Source organism: Nesoenas mayeri, assembly GCF_963082525.1.
Source record: "Nesoenas mayeri genome assembly, chromosome: 14".
In the NCBI taxonomy this organism is placed as follows: Eukaryota; Metazoa; Chordata; class Aves; order Columbiformes; family Columbidae; genus Nesoenas; species Nesoenas mayeri.
Window position 1 is genome coordinate 2,418,872 of NC_137556.1, and position 22,908 is coordinate 2,441,779.

General features: G+C 52.2%; 1 protein-coding gene across 1 annotated transcript in view; it reads left to right on the forward strand.

Annotated features, from left to right (window-relative positions):
• STK10 (serine/threonine kinase 10) overlaps nt 1-19,464 on the forward strand; it is a gene marked incomplete at its 5' end in the record, with an annotated part of 42,741 nt that extends 23,277 nt beyond the window's left edge. Inside the window, 17 exons of the mRNA XM_080353201.1 lie at nt 3,130-3,178; nt 5,502-5,651; nt 7,031-7,103; nt 7,799-7,993; nt 8,905-8,986; nt 9,691-9,825; nt 10,611-11,114; nt 12,407-12,541; nt 14,529-14,645; nt 15,893-16,072; nt 16,309-16,401; nt 16,559-16,688; nt 17,096-17,220; nt 17,751-17,939; nt 18,252-18,377; nt 18,649-18,762; nt 18,878-19,464. Of these exons, the coding sequence (XP_080209327.1) occupies nt 3,130-3,178; nt 5,502-5,651; nt 7,031-7,103; nt 7,799-7,993; nt 8,905-8,986; nt 9,691-9,825; nt 10,611-11,114; nt 12,407-12,541; nt 14,529-14,645; nt 15,893-16,072; nt 16,309-16,401; nt 16,559-16,688; nt 17,096-17,220; nt 17,751-17,939; nt 18,252-18,377; nt 18,649-18,762; nt 18,878-19,018 (2,538 nt within the window). The 3' untranslated portion in view covers nt 19,019-19,464. The remainder of the gene's footprint in view (nt 1-3,129; nt 3,179-5,501; nt 5,652-7,030; nt 7,104-7,798; nt 7,994-8,904; nt 8,987-9,690; nt 9,826-10,610; nt 11,115-12,406; nt 12,542-14,528; nt 14,646-15,892; nt 16,073-16,308; nt 16,402-16,558; nt 16,689-17,095; nt 17,221-17,750; nt 17,940-18,251; nt 18,378-18,648; nt 18,763-18,877) is intronic.
• Between the last annotated feature and the right edge of the window lie 3,444 nt (nt 19,465-22,908).

The following is a 22,908-nucleotide window of genomic DNA, read 5'->3' on the forward strand; positions in this document are numbered from 1 at the left end:
AGGAGGTGCCTGCGCAGCCCCCGCATCCCCCAGCTCGCTCCGAGAGCGGGCGCTGCTGCCAGCGGGCCCGTCTGCCCACCTGCTCCAGTGGTAAAACATTTCTCAGGCTGGCCCTGCTCCTGGAAGGAAGCGCGTGTGGTGTATGAGCTGTGGGACTGCCAGTTGCGTTTGTTTAAATCAGGTTTTCTGGGCTGAAATGAGCCCATTAGGTTTTTGGATGTTCAGACTCTCCGGCCACACCCATAATTATTTTTTGGCATCTCTGCCCTTGTTAAAAATGCATATTTTTGTTTTCCATATTTCCCATATTCCCAGTGCCTGGCTTGCAGCCTGCTGTGCTTGCATAAACATACACGGTCATGCTGTTTCAGATGGACTCATTTCCCTAATTTCCCATTCCTAGACTACGAACCCAAATGAGACTTTGCGAGAGGAAAATTCATCCCACACGACGCAGAGTAGGGTACGTTGTGCTTGGCCCTTCCCCGTTTAAAAGGTCAGCGTGTGTGACCAGAGCACATTTTGGCTGTGCCAGCTGCGTCCCCGGTAGGAAACCTCAGCACGGCATCTGCCCGGGGGGACACACACCCAGCACATTGGGCTCCCGGGGGCTCCGCTGTTTCTCCCCCCCAAATTAAAACTGAGTTCTTCCATCTGGAGCCTGTGTAAGAGGATCTGCGTGAGGTGCCAGGGGACTTCATTTAGTTGGGACATACAGAGGCAAAAGCTGTAAAGCTGCTTGCTGAACATTAGCACTGAAAGCAGCCAGGTCACCTGGCAGAGGCCACGTTAGCAGCTGATTCAGGCTGGATTGTTGGAAGTTTTGGGACTGTTTAGATTCAAAGCTGAGCGTGGTAGCACAGATGAGCTTCTTATCAGGCCTTTTCTACTGAGTGAACAAAAGGGAGGCTGTTGCTTGAACCTGGAGACCCCCCACTCTTTAGGCAGGTGAGTTCCTGAGGCACCTGGGGCGGCAGGAGTGGGGAGGGATTGTTTGCGTGAGATGAGCGAAACCCCAGAGCAGCGCAAAGATGTGATACTTGGATTTACTGGGCATCAGGTCTGCTCTGTCCTTCTGCAGCCGCTGCAAACCCTGTGCCATGGGCTCGGCTAATGCGGTGGCTCGCTCTTGGCTGGTCTGGGCTAGCAGCAGGTTGGATGGTTTGGCAGGGAAGGATCGTGGTACCAGTGTGCCGTCACCAGGCTGGCTGTGCCCACAGAGCCCCACGTGTCCCCTCAGCCTCCCAGAGCCGGGGGAAGCCCTGGCCCTCCCCGTTGGCAGGTTGGCATAGGTATGGGGCTTGTTTGAGGTTTGCTTCTGGCACTTTGGGCTCTGTGGAGCCCCAGGAAGGGCTGGTGTCCATTGGTGGTGTTAGTCCGCTCTGACGAACACGATGAGGAATGCTATAAAACTAATTGGTTGAAATGAGTCTCCTAGAGCTGCGTTTGGGTGATTATGGGGCACAGGGGTCTTTGTGCCTGGGGAGACAGTGGCAGGAGGCACTTCTTGCCTTTCCATTTGCCAGTGAAGCTTCTGATACTTTGGTTCAAGGTATAAACTCAAGCAAGAAAAGGTGTGTTGACGTGGCCCATCTGTGCGAGGGCTCTGCTGGCCCCGCTGGCTGCATCCCTGCCAGGCTCCTGCTCAGCTCCAAGCCAGCGCAGATTTGTTCTCCTGGTTTGTGAATGGTTCAAGCGTCTCCCCAGTTGCTCCCCTCCATCTGCCTGTTCCCCAGCCTGCTTCAAATGCTTCCCCAGCCCTGGCGTCTGGTTATTCTTCTCAGCTTCCTCCGACGGTGCCTGCGTCGTGCTGCCCAGCCTGCCTGGGTTTCGGTTCTCAGCATTGTCTCCCCTCCGACACTTGAACCCGGGCCAGTTCTTGCTGAGTAATTGAAGGCTGGCTGCGTCCCAGCACCTGATCTGCTCCCCCTTCTCCTCCAAACAAAGCAATTGTGTCTTCCACCGTGGTCCAGGTTGATAATAAGCGTTTCTCTTGTTCACGTGTAGGAACTGCAGGACAAAAGGGTGGGATGTGCCTTGCCTGGAGCTGCAGGATTAGACCGTGGGGAAGAGGGAGCTTGAACCTTCTCCCCTTGGCTCCTGCTGCAGTGCTTAGAGCAGCATTTAATGACATGACCTCCACTTGAAGGGTTTAGAGAGCCATGCTGGTAAACATTGCCTTTGGTTTGTTCAGTCACTGTCCTCAAAACAAACTCTGGCATTTCACCTCTCCGGTATGTGGCCCTGTGTCACCTCGACAAGAAGACAAGCTTGTCGGGGAGGTGAAGCGTCTCTTGTCCCTTGTAACCCCTGGCTGCCTGAAATTTCAATCTGTCTATCTGATCAGCCGCATCTGCCCTGAAGAGGAGTTGGGGCTGGCACTGAGCCTTAGGGTCCCCCAAGTGGGTGCTGCCCACCCTGTGGGGCTGAGCTGGGCAGAGGGTGATGGGCAGAGGGTGCTGGGGACCGGCAGGACTCTGGGCACATCTCTGGGAGAGAAACAGCAACAATCTGGTGAATGCACTTGACCTCTTTATTGACATGTTTTCCCCTCAAATCGCTCAAAATCAAGAGAGCAATGAACTACTGAGCAATAGGGGACGAAAACAAGAACTAAAAAAAAAATTGAAGAGCCAGCAGCCCTTCCCAGCCCTCATTTGCCAAAGAAACTCCTGATTTCTCCCAGCTACGTCAGCTCCCAACTATGACAGCTATCTCATCCTGTTGGCAAGGCCACGTCTCTGGAGCAGCCCTCGCTCCAAAATGCGATGGGAAGAGATGTAAACAGAGGGGAAGCCGGAGCTGAAGCTGGCTGCTCGGGGTGGGCGTCCAGGTATGGGCTGCGAGGCCAAGCACAACTGCTGGCGGTGTCGCGGTGATGGGGACTATCCGTCCCAGGCGGCTGCTGCGATGGGTGTGCAAGACCTGGCCCCAGGGCTGGGGTGATGGTTGGTGCTGGGGCTGTGTCCTGGGAAGCACCGAACCCTCGGCATCCCTGCATGGGGCAAAGGGGCAGCTTTGCCAGGCAGGGATGCAAACCCAACGCTTTTGTCTCCTCTTCCCTACCCAGTGGGCTTTGCTGAGTGAGACGCAGACCTGAGTTTAATTCCTCTCTCTTTGTTTCCCCAGATCATGATTGAGTTCTGCCCAGGCGGGGCGGTGGATGCCACCATGCTGGGTGAGTGCGGTGCGCGGTGCTGGGCTCTTCTCCGTGCTCGGGGTGATGCCCACAAGGCATTTCCAGCCTTCTGGCACATTTTCAGGGGCAGCCTTTGGACAGATGGCAAACCTGGGTGCCCCAGCTTCCCCAGCTACTGTTTCTCTCCCATGAGTTTGCCTATTTTCATACTGGGAGCAGAAGGTGTGGCAGCCCTGGGGTGTTTCTTGAGCTACTTTGATGTCCTTTTGTGATTTAAATGTTTCTGGGATCACAGATCACAAGGTTTGGAGGGAAGGGAGACTCTGACTGGAGGGGAAAGGTGGCTTTAAATATTTATCTGCCAGAGGCACTGGGTGCTCGGGATCCTGTTCCCACAGCTTCCCGGGGACGGCAGCAGGGCTGAGATGTTTAATCTGGGTGTCTGTCGTGATGAATCTCCCAGGATCTCCTTGCTGACTTCTCCGTATGGAATCGGTCATCTGGTGAAGCAGCGCTCGCCTCTGAATAAACCACAGCCTGCAGTCATTCCAGGAATCTTCCCATTTTTAACTCCTCCCTTCCATATAGAGCCGTTGGGACCAGGAGCATGTGGGTGTTCCCCAGAACAGCCCCAGCTGGTGCCACAGCCCCTCTGTGCCGGGGGTGACGTCCCCCCTGTGTGGCAGACACAGCGTTCTGGTGTCCTCTTGCCTGGAGCCCCTGGGACGGAGCCGTGTGTTCCTGGGCATTACTCCCTTTCAGCTTCGATATTTCTAAAGGCCTCATTTTCCTTTTATTTCCAAGAAAAGCATGGACGCAAATTTCTCAGTTTTGATTCAGCCCCTAAAACTGATGCCTCCACTAGGGATCTTTTTTTAAAGCTGCTCCAAATCACTGCAGATGAAATTACCTTTGCTGAAGTGCTGGAGGAAATGATGCCTTACCCTGGAAAACCTTCGCAGGGCTGCCCTGTTCCTAGGGACGTGAAACCCCCTGAGTGTCCGTGGGGCCATGTCCGTGGCAATCGGTCTCTGGAGGGCGTGGGAGCTGGAATGGGAAGGGGGTGCTTAGAAAAACAAGTGGCCTGGCTGTGGTGCTGTCACCCCCTGAACGAGGGGCAGGAGGAGCTGTGGGTCGGAGCTCGGAATTGCCCCTGGCATTATTAAATTGGGAGTTACTGAACGTGCCTGTTCCACCAGCAACTGGAATTTGCCTTTGAAATATTTCTAAGAAAACCTGTGTCCTGACTGCGCCACAAGCCTCACTTTTGCCAGATGCTCCAGGGAGAGTGAAAATCATCACATTGCTCCAGAGCAAGGGAGATCTTGGTGAGGAAGAGGAGGAGGCACAAAGTGGCTGACCCTGCATCCCCCAGCCTGCGGCTTAGATCCTCGCTCTGAAGCAGCGTCTGTCCCTCTAGCTGGGGTCCATCCGCCAGCCCCTTCCTGGCCGTGCAGTTTGGGCGGTTGGAGCTAAGGCTGGTGTGGTCCCGGCGTGCTCCGCTGTGCTGGAGGGGGGTCTGTGCCGCGAGGGGCTGCGGAGGGAGGGAGGGGAGCTCAGACGATGCTAACCATCTGGAAGTTTGATGGTTTGCAGAGCCGTTGCCTTGGAAAGCAATCTGGGGTGGTGAAGGTGGCCGGGCAGAGCTCAGCAGGGAGGTCACGCTGGTGGTCGCGTGTCCCCACAAGCTTCAGAAATAGGGACAGACAGCGGGGTATGAACTGATATGCTGGTACCTGGTGTTACCTGAAAAAACAGCTCAGAGCAGTGGGTAGGGATGATGCTAGAGAGCAGTTTATTGCTCGTTGCTTTGGGAGGTGGCATATCCCACCTGATACACAGGGGGTACACTGCATCTCTGCAGCAGAGGGATCGCCCAGCATCCCCACACCCAGGGGATGTGAGCGCCAGCAGCATATGGAGCTGTCAAGTGTTCAGGCCTGTGCTTGACCTGCTGCTGCCTGCAGCTGAGTTCAGCTCTCTTGCCTCTGCAGCATTGTCCTCACACCGGGCAAGACCCAGCTTGTTTGTGGAGACCCATTTCCCAAAGTGGCAGGGAACTTGGCAGGCATGCCTGGGTCCCCCTCTTCATCCCACTCGTCCACTGTTCCCGGGCCAGATGCCTCAGCCGGACATCCCTGGGATGGAGCTATAAACCAGCAGCTCCAAGCAGGCAGGCATTGCCTGCGAATGCTGACTTAGGGAATAAATTACCTTAACAAGCTGATTTGCATTGCTGTCCCACTGCTTTGACATGAGGACAGTGGTTTTTCAATGGTCTGCTGGGTAGCCCGTGCCTTCCTGCTGCTCAGGTGAAGCATCGCTCAAATCCTTGACTTAACAGTTCTCCCCCTCCCCGCAGAGCTGGACCGGGGCCTGACCGAACCCCAGATCCAAGTGATTTGCCGCCAGATGTTGGAAGCCCTCCATTACCTCCACGGCAAAAAGATCATCCACCGTGACCTGAAAGCGGGCAACGTGCTCCTCACCCAGGACGGGGACATCAAGCTCGGTGAGCTGCCCGGCACGGGAGCGTGGCAGGTGCTCGCTTGGCCGAGCTCGTTGGGAGAGTGGCCGTGGGTGATGGTGCTGCTTTGGCACTGTTTACGTGATGCTGATGGTAGCCCTGTGCTGCTGGAGCTGGGCTGTAGTGTTCGGCTATGCCCGAGTGTAGGGGAATGAGGGATGCTCCGTTCCGCCCTGCCTGCAGGACACCAGCTGTGTGTCTGCTGGACGATGAGCTCAGGCAGGAAAAGATGGGGGAAAACTTCATGTTGTTCCATGGGAGGCCAAATCCACCAGCGAGCTGTGTGCCGGGCTTAGCCCCCAGCCGGGCACAGAGACTGCCCGAGCCACAGCCGTGCTGAGGCCCGTGATGCACTTTCCTTTCATGAATTCCTTTAATCCCTCTTTGAACTCAATTTTATGATTTTTGGCCTGCTGAGCATCCTGTGCAAGGTGCCAGTTGGCAGGGTTGGGAGCTGGAAGAAATTTGTCTTATCTCCAGAGCAGGTCTGCTGGTGACAGGGCACATTTTGCCAAAGAGTTGCTTTGCCAGTTCACTGTGGGCTTGATATAAATTGGCGTCCACCTGCCTGCTGGGGGATGAGAAGGCAGCTTTGTCTGTAGGGTCCAGTCAAAATGGGGCAGATCTCTTTCTGGACCCTGGCAAGGTGTGCTGGCAGCTGTGGGACATTCTTGGGATTTGACTTGGAATGATGGAGACCAGCCAGCCTGGGAAGATGGAAATCTTCCTGTGACCATGGGCTCTGCTCTGATATAAGAAATACTCTGGTGGCTTGGGCCAGGGATGACCGCAGCCAGGGACACCCTGAGCTTGAGGTGCAGATGGATGGCACCTGGATGTCACCAGGGGTATCTCGGAGAGCAAAGTGACTTGGAATAGGCTCGGTACCCACTGCAGGTCTTACAGATTTGATTTGATTTGGGTTGGCTTCAGGGAAAGGCATCACGCAGTAGCTGCTGTGCATGAGGCTGAGAGAGAGAATATGACAGCACTTCAGTGTTTCTGGTGTCAAATGAGGCTTTTTGCTATGAAATAACAGTCCTGAAAAGTAATCTGCCATGGAACTGCTTTTGTTTGTTTATGGAAAAGATCTTGTCTTCCCACTAGATGTGTAGGGTTTGGGTTACAGGAGGGGTGGCTTGTTATGCCCCTGTTTTATAGTACATGGGAGGGAAAGGTCCCTGGTTGTCGCGTATCCAAAAGCGAACTTAATTTCTGATGCTCAGTTTAGAGGCAGCAGCACATCGTATCATGTTCTTGCCTTAAATGTGTGTTTGCTTTTAAATCTGTGTTTCAGCCAAGTGTGCTAATTCAAAAGGGTCTTTCAGTTTTCCTACAGCATCTAATGTTACTGCTCTTTGCAGCTGACTTTGGAGTGTCTGCCAAAAACACAAAGACCTTGCAGAAGCGAGACTCCTTCATTGGGACCCCTTACTGGTGAGTGTGACCAGTGAGCAATCCTGTGTTCGTGAGGAGCTTCATTCTTCTGAGAATCAGGCTTGCTCAGAAACGAGATGCTGATGGCCTTTGGGATGTGTTGAACCGCAGCACATCACCAAGCGTGAGCGGGAGGATTCTAACAAGGGGTCTGGGCTGGTGTCTACATGTGTGAGGGTGTCCCATGTGTGAAGGGAGCTGTGAGCAGCCTCGGTGGTGCAAGAGCATTACCCGATGTCACAGTGCCCTGAGCTGGCTGAGAGGCCACCAGACTTGGATCATTGGGGGACACACGTGTGCTCGCGTGTGTGCGCTCGCTGCTCCCCCCAGCCCAGGGGGTGGGGTGGGCTTTGAAGCAGCTCCAAGCACACGAGAACGACTCCTCGCTCCAGAAATGCAATCTCTAAATCACCCGACTTGCTGAAGGAACAGAATCGGCGAGGATTAATTTATTGTCTGAGGCAACATCCGCGCCAGATGTCAATGGCCTGGGGGTTTCCACGGGCTGCCTGGGCTGTCTTGGCTGATCTGCGGAAGAGGGAGGGGGTTGGTGCCCTTGGAAAAGATGCTGCTGCTTCTGAAACCCAGAGCTGGGAGGAAAGACAGTTTTTTGTGCAACATTCATTCAGTTGCTGCTGCAGGGCTCACCTGGTGTCCTCCCTCACCGTCCCTGCTCCTTGCTCTGCTCCTTGCAGGATGGCCCCAGAGGTGGTGATGTGCGAGACCATGAAGGACACTCCGTACGACTACAAGGCGGACATCTGGTCCCTGGGAATCACGCTGATTGAAATGGCCCAGATCGAGCCGCCCCACCATGAGCTCAACCCCATGAGAGTCCTGCTGAAGATTGCCAAGTCCGACCCCCCCACGCTCAGCTGCCCTTCCAAATGGTGAGGGGTTTTGGGCAGCAAAGCCTGGAGTGTGCGCCTCTCAACTTATGCAGTATTTCAAGAGAGAAAAAATACTCTTTTATAGCGGTATTGTTTAATTTGAGAACCTAATGTCAATTCTAGTTGTGTTCTAGCCCAGCTGTGTGCTGGGGGCCCCGAGAGCACTGCGGGTTGAAGGCAGGATGCTTGGCATTGCCTGCGCTGTGACCGTGGATTCTGGAAAGCCTCTTTTGCATTTTAAAAAATCCAGTCTGTTTTTTGTAGTTTATTTTGTTGTTGTTGTTATTTTGGTGGTTTTGGTTTTTGATTTTCTTTTTTCTAATCATGACAAAACCCGCTGTGTGATAACAACAAATTACTGAGCGAGCACTGGGGTCACAAGCCCTGTCACAGCGGTTCGGGTAGCAGGAAGGAGCTCCCCACACAAGCCCAGCGGGCAGGGTGGGAGCTGTTCCTCTGACGTGACTCAGAAGCCAGAATTGGATCAGGGACATGCTCTGTATCTCTGAGCTGCGCTTTGCAGGCTGAGGGTGCCCTCCTATGGGGTTCCTGCATGTTCACAGCGGTCCTTTCACACTGCGGCTGCTTTGATGGGTCCTGGAGCATCCTTGTCCACCAGCGGCTCCACCCATGGCTCCCTTTGGAGGATGGCTGCTGGTGTCCTATCTCTCTGCCTTGGCTGTGGGGCACAGTGGCATTCAGTCCTGCCATCTGTTGCCATCACAGGTAAGGCAAAATCTAGTCCCTCACTTGGCCACGTTGCTCGTTCTCTTACAAATATTCAGAATAAGTGAGCACCGGGCTTCCCCTGCTGGGAGCGAAATGGTGACCTGCCAAGAGACTGAGCGGACCCCTGTGGCATTTGAGGCCTTTCCCTCTTCTGAGCTTCTCACCAACGACTGTGTTTTAAGGTCCCTGGAGTTCAGAGACTTCCTGAAGACAGCGCTGGACAAGAACCCGGAGACGCGGCCCAGTGCTGCCCAGCTGCTGGAGGTCGGTCTGCGAGCGTGCGAACCACCCGTGTCTGTGCATCGCAATTCTCTTTAAGGAGGGGAAACAAAACAAGTGTGGATGAACCCTAGGCTGGTTTCAGATGATTTTTGTCTTGTTTAGAAAGTTCATCGTACTTTTCAGCCACTAAAACGCTCCAAAAAGGAGCAGCAATCTTTTTCCTTTGGAGCAAACTGCAGAGCCACTATGAACACCAGCTGGAATAGAAATGTCACCTGTTGCTTAAAAATGCCAACGTGGCAGCCAGCTTGGATTATACCTGATCATCCCAGATTTAAACGCAACTCCTTTCCTCCTGTCCCCTTCCAAAGCAATCCCAAAAACCTGTACAATGCTTTTCCCCACTGACTGCAGACACCCTTGTTTAAATGCAGCTGCTGCTTTTGTTTGGGAGATGTTGACATAAAGCAGCTTTGCAGAGTGCTGTGTGTTGAGCATCTGTGTGCAGAGCTGGCGCTTAACCTCAGCATCGTGTTCTCCCTCATACATGCAGTGCCTATCTGTAAATTCATCTAGGGGGTTAAGCGTGGTGACGCTGGCAAGAACAATGTCCTTAGGTCTTTGCAGTTGTTTCACAGCAAGGAGTTGTCCTTGCCATCACCGTCCCCATGCACTCACTCAGCTGTGAATTCATGATGTCCGTTTTTTGGCCACCTCACACATGTGCATTGTGCTTGGCTTTTTAGCATCCCTTTGTGAGCAAGGTGACCAGCAACCGGGCCCTGCGTGAGCTGGTGGCCGAGGCCAAGGCTGAGGTGATGGAAGAGATCGAGGACAGTCGCGATGAAGCAGAAGACGATGACTCGTCGGAGTCTGCCTCGGTGAGCACTCCTGGCCTCGTGCTGGGGGAAATAGCCCAGCAGCTTCTCTAGGCTCCAAAAAGCTGGTTTACAGCTATTCTGTGCCCCATCAGGTGGAGGGAGAAGCAGTTGCTTGGACAGGGAGCGGCTGTTTTTTGGTGGCTGCCGGGGACATGGAGAAACAATGATGCTGGTGGGTGGTCCAGCTGCTGACTCACAGGGGGGCCTTGCAGAAAGTGTTTAAATAAATAAACACATTTTTAAAAAGAAGGAAAAACAGCAAAAAAACCCCTGAAAAGTAGGCCCAGCTACAGGCTGCAGTAGAAGCAACAGCAGCAGCACATGGTGCAGCCGTGAGGCACCTCCAGCCCTAGGAAGGAGCTGGGCAAGTCTGTCCCTGGGCTGGGCTCTTTGAGAGGGACATTTGAAGGCTGCCTGGGCAGCTTTGCTGGGAAACATGCCTCGACCTCCCTCGTCGGTGGCAAAGGACAGTGATTAATCCATAGTGGAGTTAGCCATGGGGAAAAGATGTTCAATATGCAGACTCCTAGGCTCATCCTAAGAATCTGCGGGCTCTGGAGCTCCCGCACTGTGCCGTTTCCTCCCAGCCAGTGTCCATAGTCCTTGGCACTACAAAGCTGGAGAAAGATAGAAGAATCCCAAGGTGGATGTCCTAAAAGGGAAGACTTCATCCCAATAGCTCTTTAGCTGTGAGTGACTGCTCTGAAGCGTGGGGATTTGAAGCTCTTGCAGTTGTGTTAACATGGTAGTAGAAAGCCAAACACTTTCCCTCATTGTCTTTCCAGCCCCCTGGTAAGCACAAGCGGGACCCCTCTGAGGCGAGTCAGCTGAGTTTTGATGGAGAGAAGCCTCCAGACTCCTCCTTGCCCAAGGCAGCGAATGGGCCTGTCGAGAGTGGCAAAGAGACCACAGATTTAAAGAGCAATAAAGTCTCGGATGAAGGGATAAGCAGAGACAATGACAAACTGGAGAGCAACGACTCCACAAAAGCCCTTGGCAGCTCTGCCACCTCGGCCACTCAGGGAAAGCCAGACATCATCTCACAGCCCAGGCCAGGCAGCAAGGAGAGGAAGAGCATCGGGGAGCGGCCGGAGAGCAGCCACCTGGAGAACTTTGCAGAGGAGAAGCTTGCCAACGGGAGCTTGGATCCCACAGCTCCATTCCCTGGCAGCCGGCCCAAAGGGGATTCGGATTCTGGGAGCACTTCAGCCTCGGAAAGCATGGACCTCACCATCTCCCTGTCTGCTGACCTGTCCCTCAACAGGGAGAGTGGCTCCATCTCCCTGAAGGTGAGAGTGGTGGGCAGAGGGTGTGGAGAAGAAAGGACAGCAAACCTGTGCTGAAAGGTGCTGAGGTTTTGTGCCTTTTTATCCAATTCCCTGGAATTCAGATTCCTTTCATTGTGCACATGTCCCTTAAACTCCTTCCTGAGGACGCAGCATGCTGGACTCTAGATGGGGTTGATTCTTTGACTACAGGAGGAGAAAGTGGGTTGGCCCTCATCTGCCATGTGCCTGGAGGCAGGGAATGGGTAAAGCAGGAGAGGACAGAAGCTGCATGAAGACAGGGGGGGCCAGGAATCTTGCTTTTAATGCCTGAGCGTGATGCTAAAGACCATGCAGGTGTCACCCCAGTACAGAGCTGTGTTGGATGAGACAGCCAGGAGGGCTCACAGGGCTGCTTGTGATGTGGGTGTCCAAGCTTGGAGCTCTGCACATAAACACAAGGCCAGCAAGGAGGGTAGGAGCCCATCTTCAGGCAAAGCCTTTGGTTGTTTGATTTCCCTGTCCATGGGAAGTCGCTCATATGGTGCTGGGTTAAGCTGTGCCATGGGAATGTGGCATGTCCTCAAAGGGAGGAGAAGTTCTCAGTGGAGTTGCGGCAGGTGCACATCCCCTGCTGTCCCAGGCCACTGAAACCTAATGGAAGTCTGACATTTTGTAGTTATTTTGGGTCCCCGAGAAGTGTGAGGTAACTCTGCCACTCACCTGACTTGTGCAGTCATGAGCAATCTGAGCAAACACAAGTATGAAACCCAAAATGGGATTTCCTAAACTTCATATGTTGCTCATCACTCTGTTGTTCTACCTAGGCCAAGGAGAGAGTTTATTTGGGCTGGTGCCTGTCTCAGTTTTTCCAACCTGCCATACATCTGGCCTGGTTTGTGTCAGCAGTGACTTGCAGAAAGACCTCCCAGGCTTCTTGGCTTTTGCGAAGGCTTTCTGGAGGCTGGGAATGCTTGTGAGCCAAAGCCAGCCAGGTCGGCATGGCTTTGCTCATTCCACCATTGTGCTTTTCCTGTAGGGCTGCATGATTCAAGTCTTTCATATCTTTATCTTTTCGCTGAGGAAACTGAGTCCCTGGACACAGCCCTTTGGCCAGGCTCAGGCTGCTGACCCTGCAGATGGTGGTAGCAGAGGCTGTGTGCTGTGAATGGCAGCTCCAAATCTGCCGGTGATTTTTGGCTTGCTGTGGTTTCCTTGCTTATGTTCTTCATTAACAACGGCATCAAAACGGCTCTGAGGCAACGAGCCAGGGAGCTGCTTCATGGCCTCCTGCTTTCCTCCCCTGCCGAACTCAGGATTCCCGGATGCACAAGAAGACGCTGAAACGCACCCGCAAGTTTGTGGTGGATGGAGTGGAGGTGAGCGTCACCACCTCGAAGATCATCAGCGAGGATGAAAAGAAGGATGAAGAGATGAGATTTCTCAGGCAAGTGGGTCGCTGGGATGGAGGGAGGGCAGGGCGCCAAGCCAGGGCAGGGTTTTCTTCTACACAAGCAAATCCAGGAGTGACCTAAAGCCCTTTCATTTTCTGTCTTGCTCCCACTGGGACAGGACAACTGTCCAGTGTGAACATCACTTCTTTTGGCCTTTCCTTGACTGGCAGAGGGCTTGCTGTACCATGTTAGCTGAGCTCTGTTTGCAGGCAGAGGAATGAGGGATGCATCTTGGGGACAACGTGCAGCAAGGGTGTGACAAGGGCAGCTTGTGCTGTGGCTCTGTCCTCTGAGGATGACTGAATGATCTCCAGAGCTGTAGATGTGCTGGCTCAGTGGAAATAAGCACAGAAATCTTCTCGGGATGCTCCTCTTCCTTTTGTTCTTGTATCTCCTCAGACTTCATTAACAGAAAGGCCAAGGGACTTGTAAAGTCCCTGAGCATCGCTTAATATTCACGAGTGTATCCTCCCTGTGCAAGCCTTTGTGACTCTTCTGTGGATCTTAGAGCTTTCAGACCTCCGTGACCTATTTTCAGGGAGGGGAAACTTATGTTTCTAGGTCCGTTACTATCAGTAGCATCACTGAAATGAACAAGCCCTTAAAACAATTAAAATACAAATTGTTTTGCTTGATGCCCTATTCTCAGCGCTCTTATGCTGCTCTGAAGGACTCTCTGTGAATATAATCTGTCCCAAGCACTGTGTGTCCCTGCAGCGGCTTTATTGCTAGGCCCTAATATCAGATCTATGCATAAGCTCCTTAGCTACTCATTTTTTGTGTGAGAAGTGCATATAATCCTAATTAAACACAGGGGGCATGCGTACTAGAACAGAAGGAATTTGCAGGCTTGGCTGCTTTCTCCTGGTCCGCTCCCAGCTGTGGCAGCATCCCTGAAAAGAGGCTCCTTTTTAATTTTTAAATAGCGCCTGCTCAATCAGCAAGGTGGGGAAGGGACAGAGAGGCTTGGGTTGGAAAGCATCGAGTCCCTGAATACCTTTTGGGAGAAGTGATTATTTCCTTGGGACTGGCTAGGAGGCGCGATCAACTCTCCTGGCATCCTGACTTGCACTTAGGGGGCTTGTTTCTGTCTTTTTTGAGCATGCCAAGATATTGATTTGAAGGCGAGATCAGAACAGAGCACATCGTATTGCGCCAGTTGATTTAATGGGGCTTGAATTTGTTTCGAAAAAAGAAGTCGTTCCAAAGTGCTTATCCCACGGGGGCCCCCAGAGAGGGTTGTATGGGATGTGTAAGGCTAATGCACAGCAGGGGAGGTCACGGTGGGGATCCTGCATGGGGAAACTGCTGCTGCTTTTGCCTGGTACATCAGTGATTTCCTGCCCGATTGGGCACAAACATCGCAAACAGGCTCAAACGTGACAGTCTGAGCTGAGTCTCCCTCTCACTGGATGTGATGCTGGATGAGGAGAGTGACACAGTGTCGTGGTAGACAGGTCAGAATTTGGGAAGACTGCCCTGCCTGCCACGTAGGTGTGAGCAAGAAGGGACGTGGAACACAGGGACCAGGCAGAGGAAACAGCAGCTTGGCCTGAGCTGTGTTTTGAAGACCAGTGTGCACTAACCTGGCTGGCAGAACAAGCATTTTGGCTGCTGGCTGGGAGAGCTGTGCCTGCGGCATCACCTTAGGAGCTTTGACAGGGCTTGTTTGAGAAGCTGTGAATGCTAATAAGCCTTACCTGTGAAAACTGATGGTTTGCCAGCAGTTAACACAATTAGCATCCTGCTTCCTCACAGTTCTCTGGTGTCACGGGGCCTGAGAGCGCATCAGTCAGTTGGCATTTACCTCCTGCCTGTGCTCACAGCAAGCGGCAGGGCACTGCGGGGTGGCCTTGCGGCTTTCATTCCCCGCTGAAGTGCTCCGGTTATTGATTCTGCCATCTCTGCTGAAGCACATGCCTGTGAACTCGTCTTACTCTGTATTTCTCTCTCTCTCTCCATTTTAACCCCCTGTAGGCGCCAGGAGCTGCGGGAGCTGCGTCTCCTTCAGAAGGAGGAGCACCGAAACCAGGCGCAGCTCAACAGCAAGCACCAGCTGCAGCTGGAGCAGATGTTCAGGCGCTTCGAGCAAGAAATGACGGTACCTGGGCAGGGAAGGGGATGTCCCAATACCTGCTGGTTTCACTTCTCCCCTGCAGATGCCCTGCAAGCCCTCGCACAGGGTGATGCTCTCAGGGTTGCAGCAGTCCTGGGGCATCGTGTTCGGAGGGAGCAGGACCACCAAGGGAACGCTTTGGGATTTGGGGGTGGGATGTGTTTGTGGGGCACAGAACCTTCTGTGGACATTAAGCACATGGAGCCTGCAGTTTGGGAAGCGCTGGCTGTCGTTGCCTGGTGTGGTAGAGCAGGAAAAGCGTTGTTCTGGACTTTCCCTCTTCAATGATCTTTCCTTGTGTGTCTGTTCATGGCTACTGTGAGAAACAGTTTATAGTGCTGTAGTATTTTGAATTTAAAAACTATTTAAATAAGAAAGCAGTATGGACAGAATGTGAGAGCAGGAAAGCTATCCAGTTTGAGTATAAAATAAATAAACTAGGCTTGCATACCTCTGTGGACAACTTATGTTTGAGTAAGATAATTTTGTAAATAAGTCCCTGGAAAGTTTTTGTGAGCCATCTTTTAAATAGCGCTTTATTAATTCACCTAGTGTGTGCCTGGTAGCGCCATTCCCTCGCAGCAGGCTGGGAGCCATCACTTATTTGGCTGTTCTGTTATATTTCTAAAGTCTTGACATGCCACGTCTGTGAATTCCTGTCTTAGCAAGTCACTTCTCATTTGTGAGATTTATTAGCCATATGGTGTGATGTGCAAAAGCCCCGAACCTGCTTCCTTTGCCATTTCCCTGGGGCAGTTTGCAGCCCACTCCCGTTGGTACCCGTGTGCTCCATCCCTGCTGCTCGCCAGGATGGAGAGGTTGGACACAAGGGCGCTGTCGGAGCGCTGTGGAAATCCTGGTCTGAAGAGAAAGAACTGTGATGCTTGAGCTTCACTGCCTGCAAATATTTGCCCAGGGCTGCAGGTCCCAGTGGGATGCTGGAGATCAGGGTGTGAGCAAGGAGAAAGGCTTGAAATGTGCCAGAGCAAATTCAAAAGTGCTTTGTGCTCACGCTAGGGCTGGCTCTGCCCTGCGTGCTTCGTGGGGCGCTATGTGGGAATTTCTCTCCTCTGTGTTTAGTAAAGAGGCTCAATTCCTCAATTCATGCAAGGGCAACCCTCTCCCACCCTTTATTTTTTTTTCTTCTTCTTTTTACTTTTCTTTCTTTTAAACTCTGAAAGGGAACAACACACAGGGGACGCTGAGGTTGACCTCTGTTCCTTCCCGTACAGACAAAAAAGAAGTTCTACGACACTGAACTTGAAAACCTCGAACGGCAGCAGAAGCAGCAGATTGAGAAGATGGAACAAGATCACTCTTTGCGCCGGCGCGAGGAGGCCAAGCGCATCCGCCTGGAGCAGGAGCGGGACCACGTCAAGTTCCTGGAGCAGCTGAAGCAGATGAAGAAGGAGGTAAATATGGGGATAGAATGGGGGAAGGCTGGTTTCCTGCATCTGTTTCTTCCAGGAAAGCTTCAGCATTTCTCCGTAGCAGAACTTTAGAGGGTTGTTGGGTGTCTTAGCAGGAAGCTCTTCCTTTTCTGTGGTATATTTGGGTGTTTCCTGGGGTCCATCTGTTTAGCGACATTAGGTGGGGTTGTTCTTGGCCTAAAGTTACCTGCTGATAAATCTCATTTCCCTCTCCAAAGGTCAAGAATGAGGTTGAGAAGCTGCCACGGCAACAGCGCAAAGGGAACATGAAGGTGAAGATGGATGACTTCGCCCAGAAAAAACAAACCATGGTAAGGCTGGGAGAAGATTGGCACGGCTGCAGGACTGGGGAATGCATACTAGAAACATCCTTCTCCTTGAGGAACTGGCAGTTTCTAAAATACCACCAGATGCTTTGCAAGTTGCAGCAGCAGGAGGGCTCATGGTGGCACTGCTGCTTTCTTCCAGGAACAGGAGTTTTTGGCCAAGCAGAAGGAGGACCTGGAGCTGGCCATGAAAAATATAACTGCCCAGAACAAAAAAGAGATCTGTGACAAGGAACGCGAGTGCCTGAACAAAAAGCAGCAGCTCATGAGAGGTGGGTGGCAGAGGCTGAAAAGGAGGAAAGCAAATGCTGCATGGATGGGTTTATCCAGCGCTAACTCTTCCCACACAGCAGATGCTGTGACACAGTTGCAAGCTGGCAGGGTTGGATTTAGAAAAACAGCCTCACCAGATCCTGTCTAAATGTTTAACAATAATAACGCTTAGCGCTTTAATCTTCAAAGCGCTTTACAAATACGAGCCAATTAGGCTTCATAATTGCAAGAAATTATTCCCTGATACGGTTCGCAACTAATTTCTTCTGGAAAACAGGAGGTGAACGATCACCCCCCACATCTGCTGTACAGTTCCCGTGTGTAGGGTTCATTTGTGCTGGGGACGCTGTGTGTGACCAAGCTGGGGACAGGGTGGGTTGTCTCCTGACCCTTCTCCCTTCCTCAGACCGCGAGGCGTGCATCTGGGATCTCGAAGAGCATCAACAACAGGAGAAACACCAGCTTATCAAGCAGCAGCTGAAGGACCAGTATTTCCTCCAGAGGCACGAGCTGCTCCGGAAGCACGAGAAGGTGAAGAGTTAGTGCCTTGCTGGGTGCTGGTCAACCGGGTGCCTGGGTGTCCCCAAAGGGATCTTTCCCTTCCAGGCTGTAAGTGGGGCATGGAGAGTGGGTTAGGAGTTAAAATATTTGGTCGTTGTTAGTGAAAAGGGACTAGAATAATGCTCAGATCAGCCTACTTGCTTGCGACATATATTCTGTGCTGTTTGTGTTTGACCTACAAGAAGCAGTTGTGAATTCTGGGGGCTTTTCTGGAAATCCGCCACGGTCCAGTATGTGGGATGGTCTGTTCCCAGAGCAACAAGTGAAGACTGGCGCGTCTCAGAGATGTTTTTCCTTCCTTCCAGCCCCCTTCTCCTGTCCTTTCGCAGCGTGCTCAGTAGCTGCCCTCACCTCTTGTCCCTTTGAAGATGTTTGGCTGTCAACAGCCACCTCCATGCCACTCCCAAGTCTGCTCTCCATCTCTTTTGGGTTCCCTCAGCACTTTCTTCTTGGCCTGGGGTGTCCCTCCTCCTCTGACAGCTGTCCCTCTGCCGCTGCAGGAAAGGGAGCAAATGCAACGATACAACCAGCGCATGTTAGAGCAGCTGAAAATTCGGCAGCAGCAGGAGAAAGCCCGGCTCCCCAAAATCCAGCGGAGCGAAGGGAAGACGCGCATGGCCATGTACAAGAAGAGCCTTCACATCCACTCCAGCGGCAGCGCAGCCGAGCAGCGGGAGAAGATAAAGCAGGTCAGGTCCTGCAAAGAACATGAGGACTCGGGCTTGGCTTGGGGGGGAAATATCTCTCCCTTCTGGCAGAAGGGAGAGTGGAAAAAGGAAACAGTTCCCAAGTTGCTAACCCGCTGCAGGGAGTCAGAGGTCTTTGCTTTTGTGGCAAGAGGTGTGGTTTTCAGTGCTGCTCGCATTGTGCCTAGTGTTGGGAAGCATCCTCAGAGCTTTTCTTTCTTTCCTATAGAATAGTGCAAGCTGGCTGGTCTCTTAACCGGCTTCAGAGATCAGAGCAATGCTGCCTACAAGGACACCTGCTTTTCTCTCTTCCAGTTTGCTCAGCAGGAAGAGAAGAGGCAGAAAGCGGAGCGGCTGCACCAGCAGCAGAAGCACGAGACGCAGATGAAGGACATGCAGGCCCAGTGCGAGAGCAACACGAACGAGCTCCAGCAGCTGCAGGTACCGTCCCTCGGGACTCGGCCTCCCGGGGCTGCCCGAGCTCTGCTCCTGCGTCAGCACGAGGGCCGTGTTGTAAGAAGCGGCTGCAGAGGACTCAGTGAACTAGAGCTGATGTCCCCTTGCTCTGCCCTGGGAGGTTTTTATGGCCACATACAAATGTGCCCTGGAGCTCAGAGCTCTGAATGCCTCTGGCTGATGCAAGTCCTGTTTAACCTCTGAATTTACAGTTCCAGCTGCTTAATGAGTGTTCTGATTTGTGATCTGTGTTTAGAATGAAAAGTGTCACCTCTTGATTGAACATGAGACCCAGAAGCTTAAGTCCCTGGATGAGAACCACAACCAGCACATGAAGGAGTGGCGGGACAAACTGAGGCCACGGAAAAAGGTAGAGCCTCCTTGGCATGAGCAGGGTGTCCTGCTTGGCTGGTTGGAGGAGACGACGTCTGTAGCTCCAGTACAATCTCAAATACATCTTCTGTGTGTGTTCTCTTTTGCTTAAGGCCCTGGAGGATGAGCTGAACCAGAAGAGGCGTGAGCAGGAGATGTTCTTCAAGCTGAGCGAGGAGGAAGATGGACAGACGCCAGCATCACCAACCAAACATGCCAAGTTCATCCCATTCGGCTCCACAGAGAGCTCATAACACCTCACAGCTGGCAGGCCACCGGCTGTGTCCTCCTGGGCAATGTGGACTTAGAAGACCATCCCAGCAGCCTCTTCTCACAGCAGCACCCTCCTGTCCCCTCACTCCGTCTGGGATAAATGTGCTGTCTGTCCTGCACTGGGGGATGCTGACTGTGAGTTTTGCTGGCTTTTCCAGGAGCTGGGCACAGCTCCACGCTGGGAGGCCGGGCAGGACCCTTTCTGCAATCGTACTTGCACTGTGAGCTGGATGCGTCGCCTCTCACCTGAGCCTGGCGCTCACCGGGCTTGTCGGCAAAGACTGAAGCAATAACTCCTCCGAACAGGAGATGCAGCCAGTGGCTCCTGCCCTCTGCACAGGGGTTATCAGCCTCTGTCTCCACTGTGCCTGCTCTTCCTCCTGGTCCTCTGTAAGGACTAGTCTGGGGCAGAGCAGCTTTGGTATTGTCTTGGGCTACCCTTGGCCTTCTGCCCCCCCAACGCTTGCCTTAGATTTATTTCTATCTACTGTGGCCCTTTTTTGTTCGAGGGGGAGACAGTGATAAGGATTTTTTTTGCTTCTTTTGAGGAAGGAGGATTGGGTTTTTTCTTTCCTCTTCCTCCTTGTACAGACTGTACAGAAAGGGGACCAGCTGGATGTCCTTCCAAAGATGCTTCTGCTTCTTCATTTACCATGATTGCTGGCACCACAGTCCCTCTGGCACTTAAGTAATACTGTCTTATGAGAGACTGGACTATAGCATAATTAAACTGTTCAGCTGGCTGCAGGCTTTTGTCTCTTAAAGAAGTGTATGTGCTTGTGCAGAGCGGGAGGTTGGTAATGGTGCTTAGTCCTGCGGTGACACCAGGGAGGTGTCAGTCACAGTTGTGTGCCTTCTGGTAAGGACAAGTGAGAGGCCGAAGGCTATTATTGCCAGGGCTCTCATCATCACACATGTGCTTGAGATTACTTTTTGAGTGCTAAATATGTGTGGGCCATGTGGGTCAGCCAGCCTGGCCGCTCTGCAGTCAGGGCTACGGGTTGCAAAGCATCGTTTGGAAGGAATAAAGGAGTCTTGAAGCAAGGCATGTAAAGGAAGAGGGGATGCAAAGACAGCTCATGGTGGCTTGTTCATCTCAGCATTGCTTTCTCCACTGTCGTCTCATCTCCTTGTGATGTCCCGCAGTTTTTCGGATGGTCCTCCTGGCTTTCAGGTTGGAGTCACGCTGCAGAGCGGCAGAGCCGCTGCAGGTCCAGCCCTGTGTCCCTGTTGCTTTAGAGACAGTGACATTGCAGGAAAAGGTTGTAATGTGACGTGCTACTCTTCCAGGTACCTGGGTGAAGGAGTCAGCCCCCATGTCTTTAACACCTCTTCTGAGAAGTGCCCTTACATTTACCACCCATTTAGAGTTCATGATACATATTCGTATGCTTCCTGCAAACTAACAAGGACTCATCTATTTGGGCTATTCCAAGTTTCTTCGGAATCCACACCATTGATGTCTTTATTAATGAATATTGCCTAGATGGAGATCTTAAGGGCTGGGACCCTTTACAAGGCTGTGTAGCAACTTTTCAGTAACTAGCCTGTCCTTCTAGGAAGACCATGAGCCCCACCTCCAAAAGCGCTGACTATGCTTTTCAGATGTGATAGCACCAGGTTGGGAGCTGATGTAAAATGAGTCAACGCAGGAGGTTGCTCCTGAACGATGTGCTGATTTGAGCTTTAAATTGTATTAGAAATGTGTGCTGGCAGCTGCACGGTTCATGTTCCTGGTCCCCTTAGGATCCAGTTGGATGTATTCTATGAAATGGTTGTTGTCACAGAAATCAGCTGTCCCTTCACGTGTTACGTGTGACTTGCAGAGGGCTGTCCTGCAGCATGCTGTTCATGACGTGCCTCCTCCGGCCGAAGGTAAATCAGTTCTCCCTTTCTCCAGCCTGGCTTTCTTTCAATCTGGAGCTAGCAGCGTGATGGAGGGTAGGAATGGTTTTGTCCTCTGCTCGTTGTCTGTTCCATCTCCGTGCGCCGAGGCTCTGGTACCATGTCCCTCCCCTAGAAGAGGGCAGGGGAGCACATATTCTGATTGTCATGTTTAGTGGGTGGTTATCTTTTCTTCTCCCTTTCAAAAGAGGAATTTCTTTGTCCTGTTCAGAAGTAACCATAAATAAACTCATGTTATTTTTGAGGGGGGTGGGAGATGCCGTTTTTTCAAATGTGGCTTTGAATAAAAGAGGTTTTTAATATTTTGTAAAGTGTCTTCAGTGGGGCCACCGTGACGATGTAAAGACCCTTCTAATAAAGTAACAGACTGAGCAACCTGGGCAAGTGTCTGATTTCCTGCGTGATCCCTGGCTGTGGCCTCAGACCAGCTCAGCGCCTAGTCTGGGTTTTGCTGACTTAGAGAAGCCTCAAGAGCCAGTTCTGGCATGTGAACCTTGAAAGGCTGAACTTCCAGTTCCTTAAAACAGAGCTGGTTGCTTCAGAAGCACTTAATGCTGCAGCGCAGTGGCAATAATGTCTTTGCAAGAAGGTGAAACTCTGATAGACCTTAGTGAACGGGAGTTTTCTCCGTGGCTTTATGTATTAAAATAGTGCTCGGCTGACCCTGCTTGGTGAAGAGGGAGTATTGCGTTCTGACATCTGAGGAGTGCAAACCACTTCTGTGTAGCTTTTTGTTCCTTTTTTTATTAGTTTGTCTGGCTGTAACAGAAGACACGAGTCAAATGCCTCAGCTCCCTTGCTTTTTTGGGTCAAGGGGGTCCTAGGAATGCCTCCCTGTCTCCTCCCCATTCTGCCCACAGCTGAGGAGCGCTTGGATCCTGGAAATGCATTAGGAGACCAAGATACAGATCACATCTTCCTCTGTCAGTGCAGGAGGAGACCTCTGCTTCCTCTCCCGGGCTGCTCAGAAAAGCTCCCACCACCTCTATAACCAACCCCAGGGTCTGTGTGGGCTTCATTTTGTGCTTGGAGATTTTTACCTGCTGGTTTCATTGTGATTTCTCTCATCTAGATACCCCAATGCCAAGCAATGACACACGGTGTGCAAGGGCAGCTTTGACGTGAGCCCAGGGAGCTGGTGGGTTTTTCCCCCTCATTTTCTGGAAGGTTGCTCTGCCAACTTCCACCTCGGGCTTCGTGTGGGAAGTTATCTTGCTACCTCTGTCCACCCTGGTCGGGTAATACCACATGCCATGGGTTCAGGTGTGAAGTGGTGAAAGGAAGAGGGAGTTGTTGCTGTAAGGTGGTGGTGGGGTCTACATGGGCAGCCCTGGGGTGAGAGGAGGACAAGAGCGAAGCAGGAGGGTGCCCATCTCCTTGCTCCATGAGACAGGAAGAAATGAAGTAGCTGAGGACACACAATCAGCCATCTCCTTCATTTGCATGTACCAGCACTGAACTGTCCCCTGGGGACACACTGGTCAAAAACGGCCTCATTCAATGTCTCCCAGTGCAGCAGAGGATGTCATAGGAGTATTTAACTTCATCTGCATGTCCTTGGCAGTGCCTGAGGGCAGCTTCAGCGCTGAGGATACTGAATGTTTATAAATATGTGGGAAGTACTGTGTATTCCAGAAATAACTGTTATCTACCATCCTACACTGGTGTAATGCTGAAAACAGAGCAAAAGTGAAAATCTTTCCTCATTTTTAAAAGTAGAGATGACAGCCCTGAAAAGTTACAGGTGCTGCAGCAGCTGTAGCGTTCCCAGCTTTCCTTGTTACCTCCTCTGAGCTGCCCGAAGGCTTTTGCAGCATTCGTGCTATGATGGGGACAATGAAACCCTCTGGGGAATTAAAATCAGGGCAGGCAGGGACAGCCATGGGGTTGGGGCTTGTGCCTGGCTGCCTTCCTCCTCTTGCTGGGGCTGCTCTCCCTCCCTCGCTGCAGGATGGCAGGGTGGCAT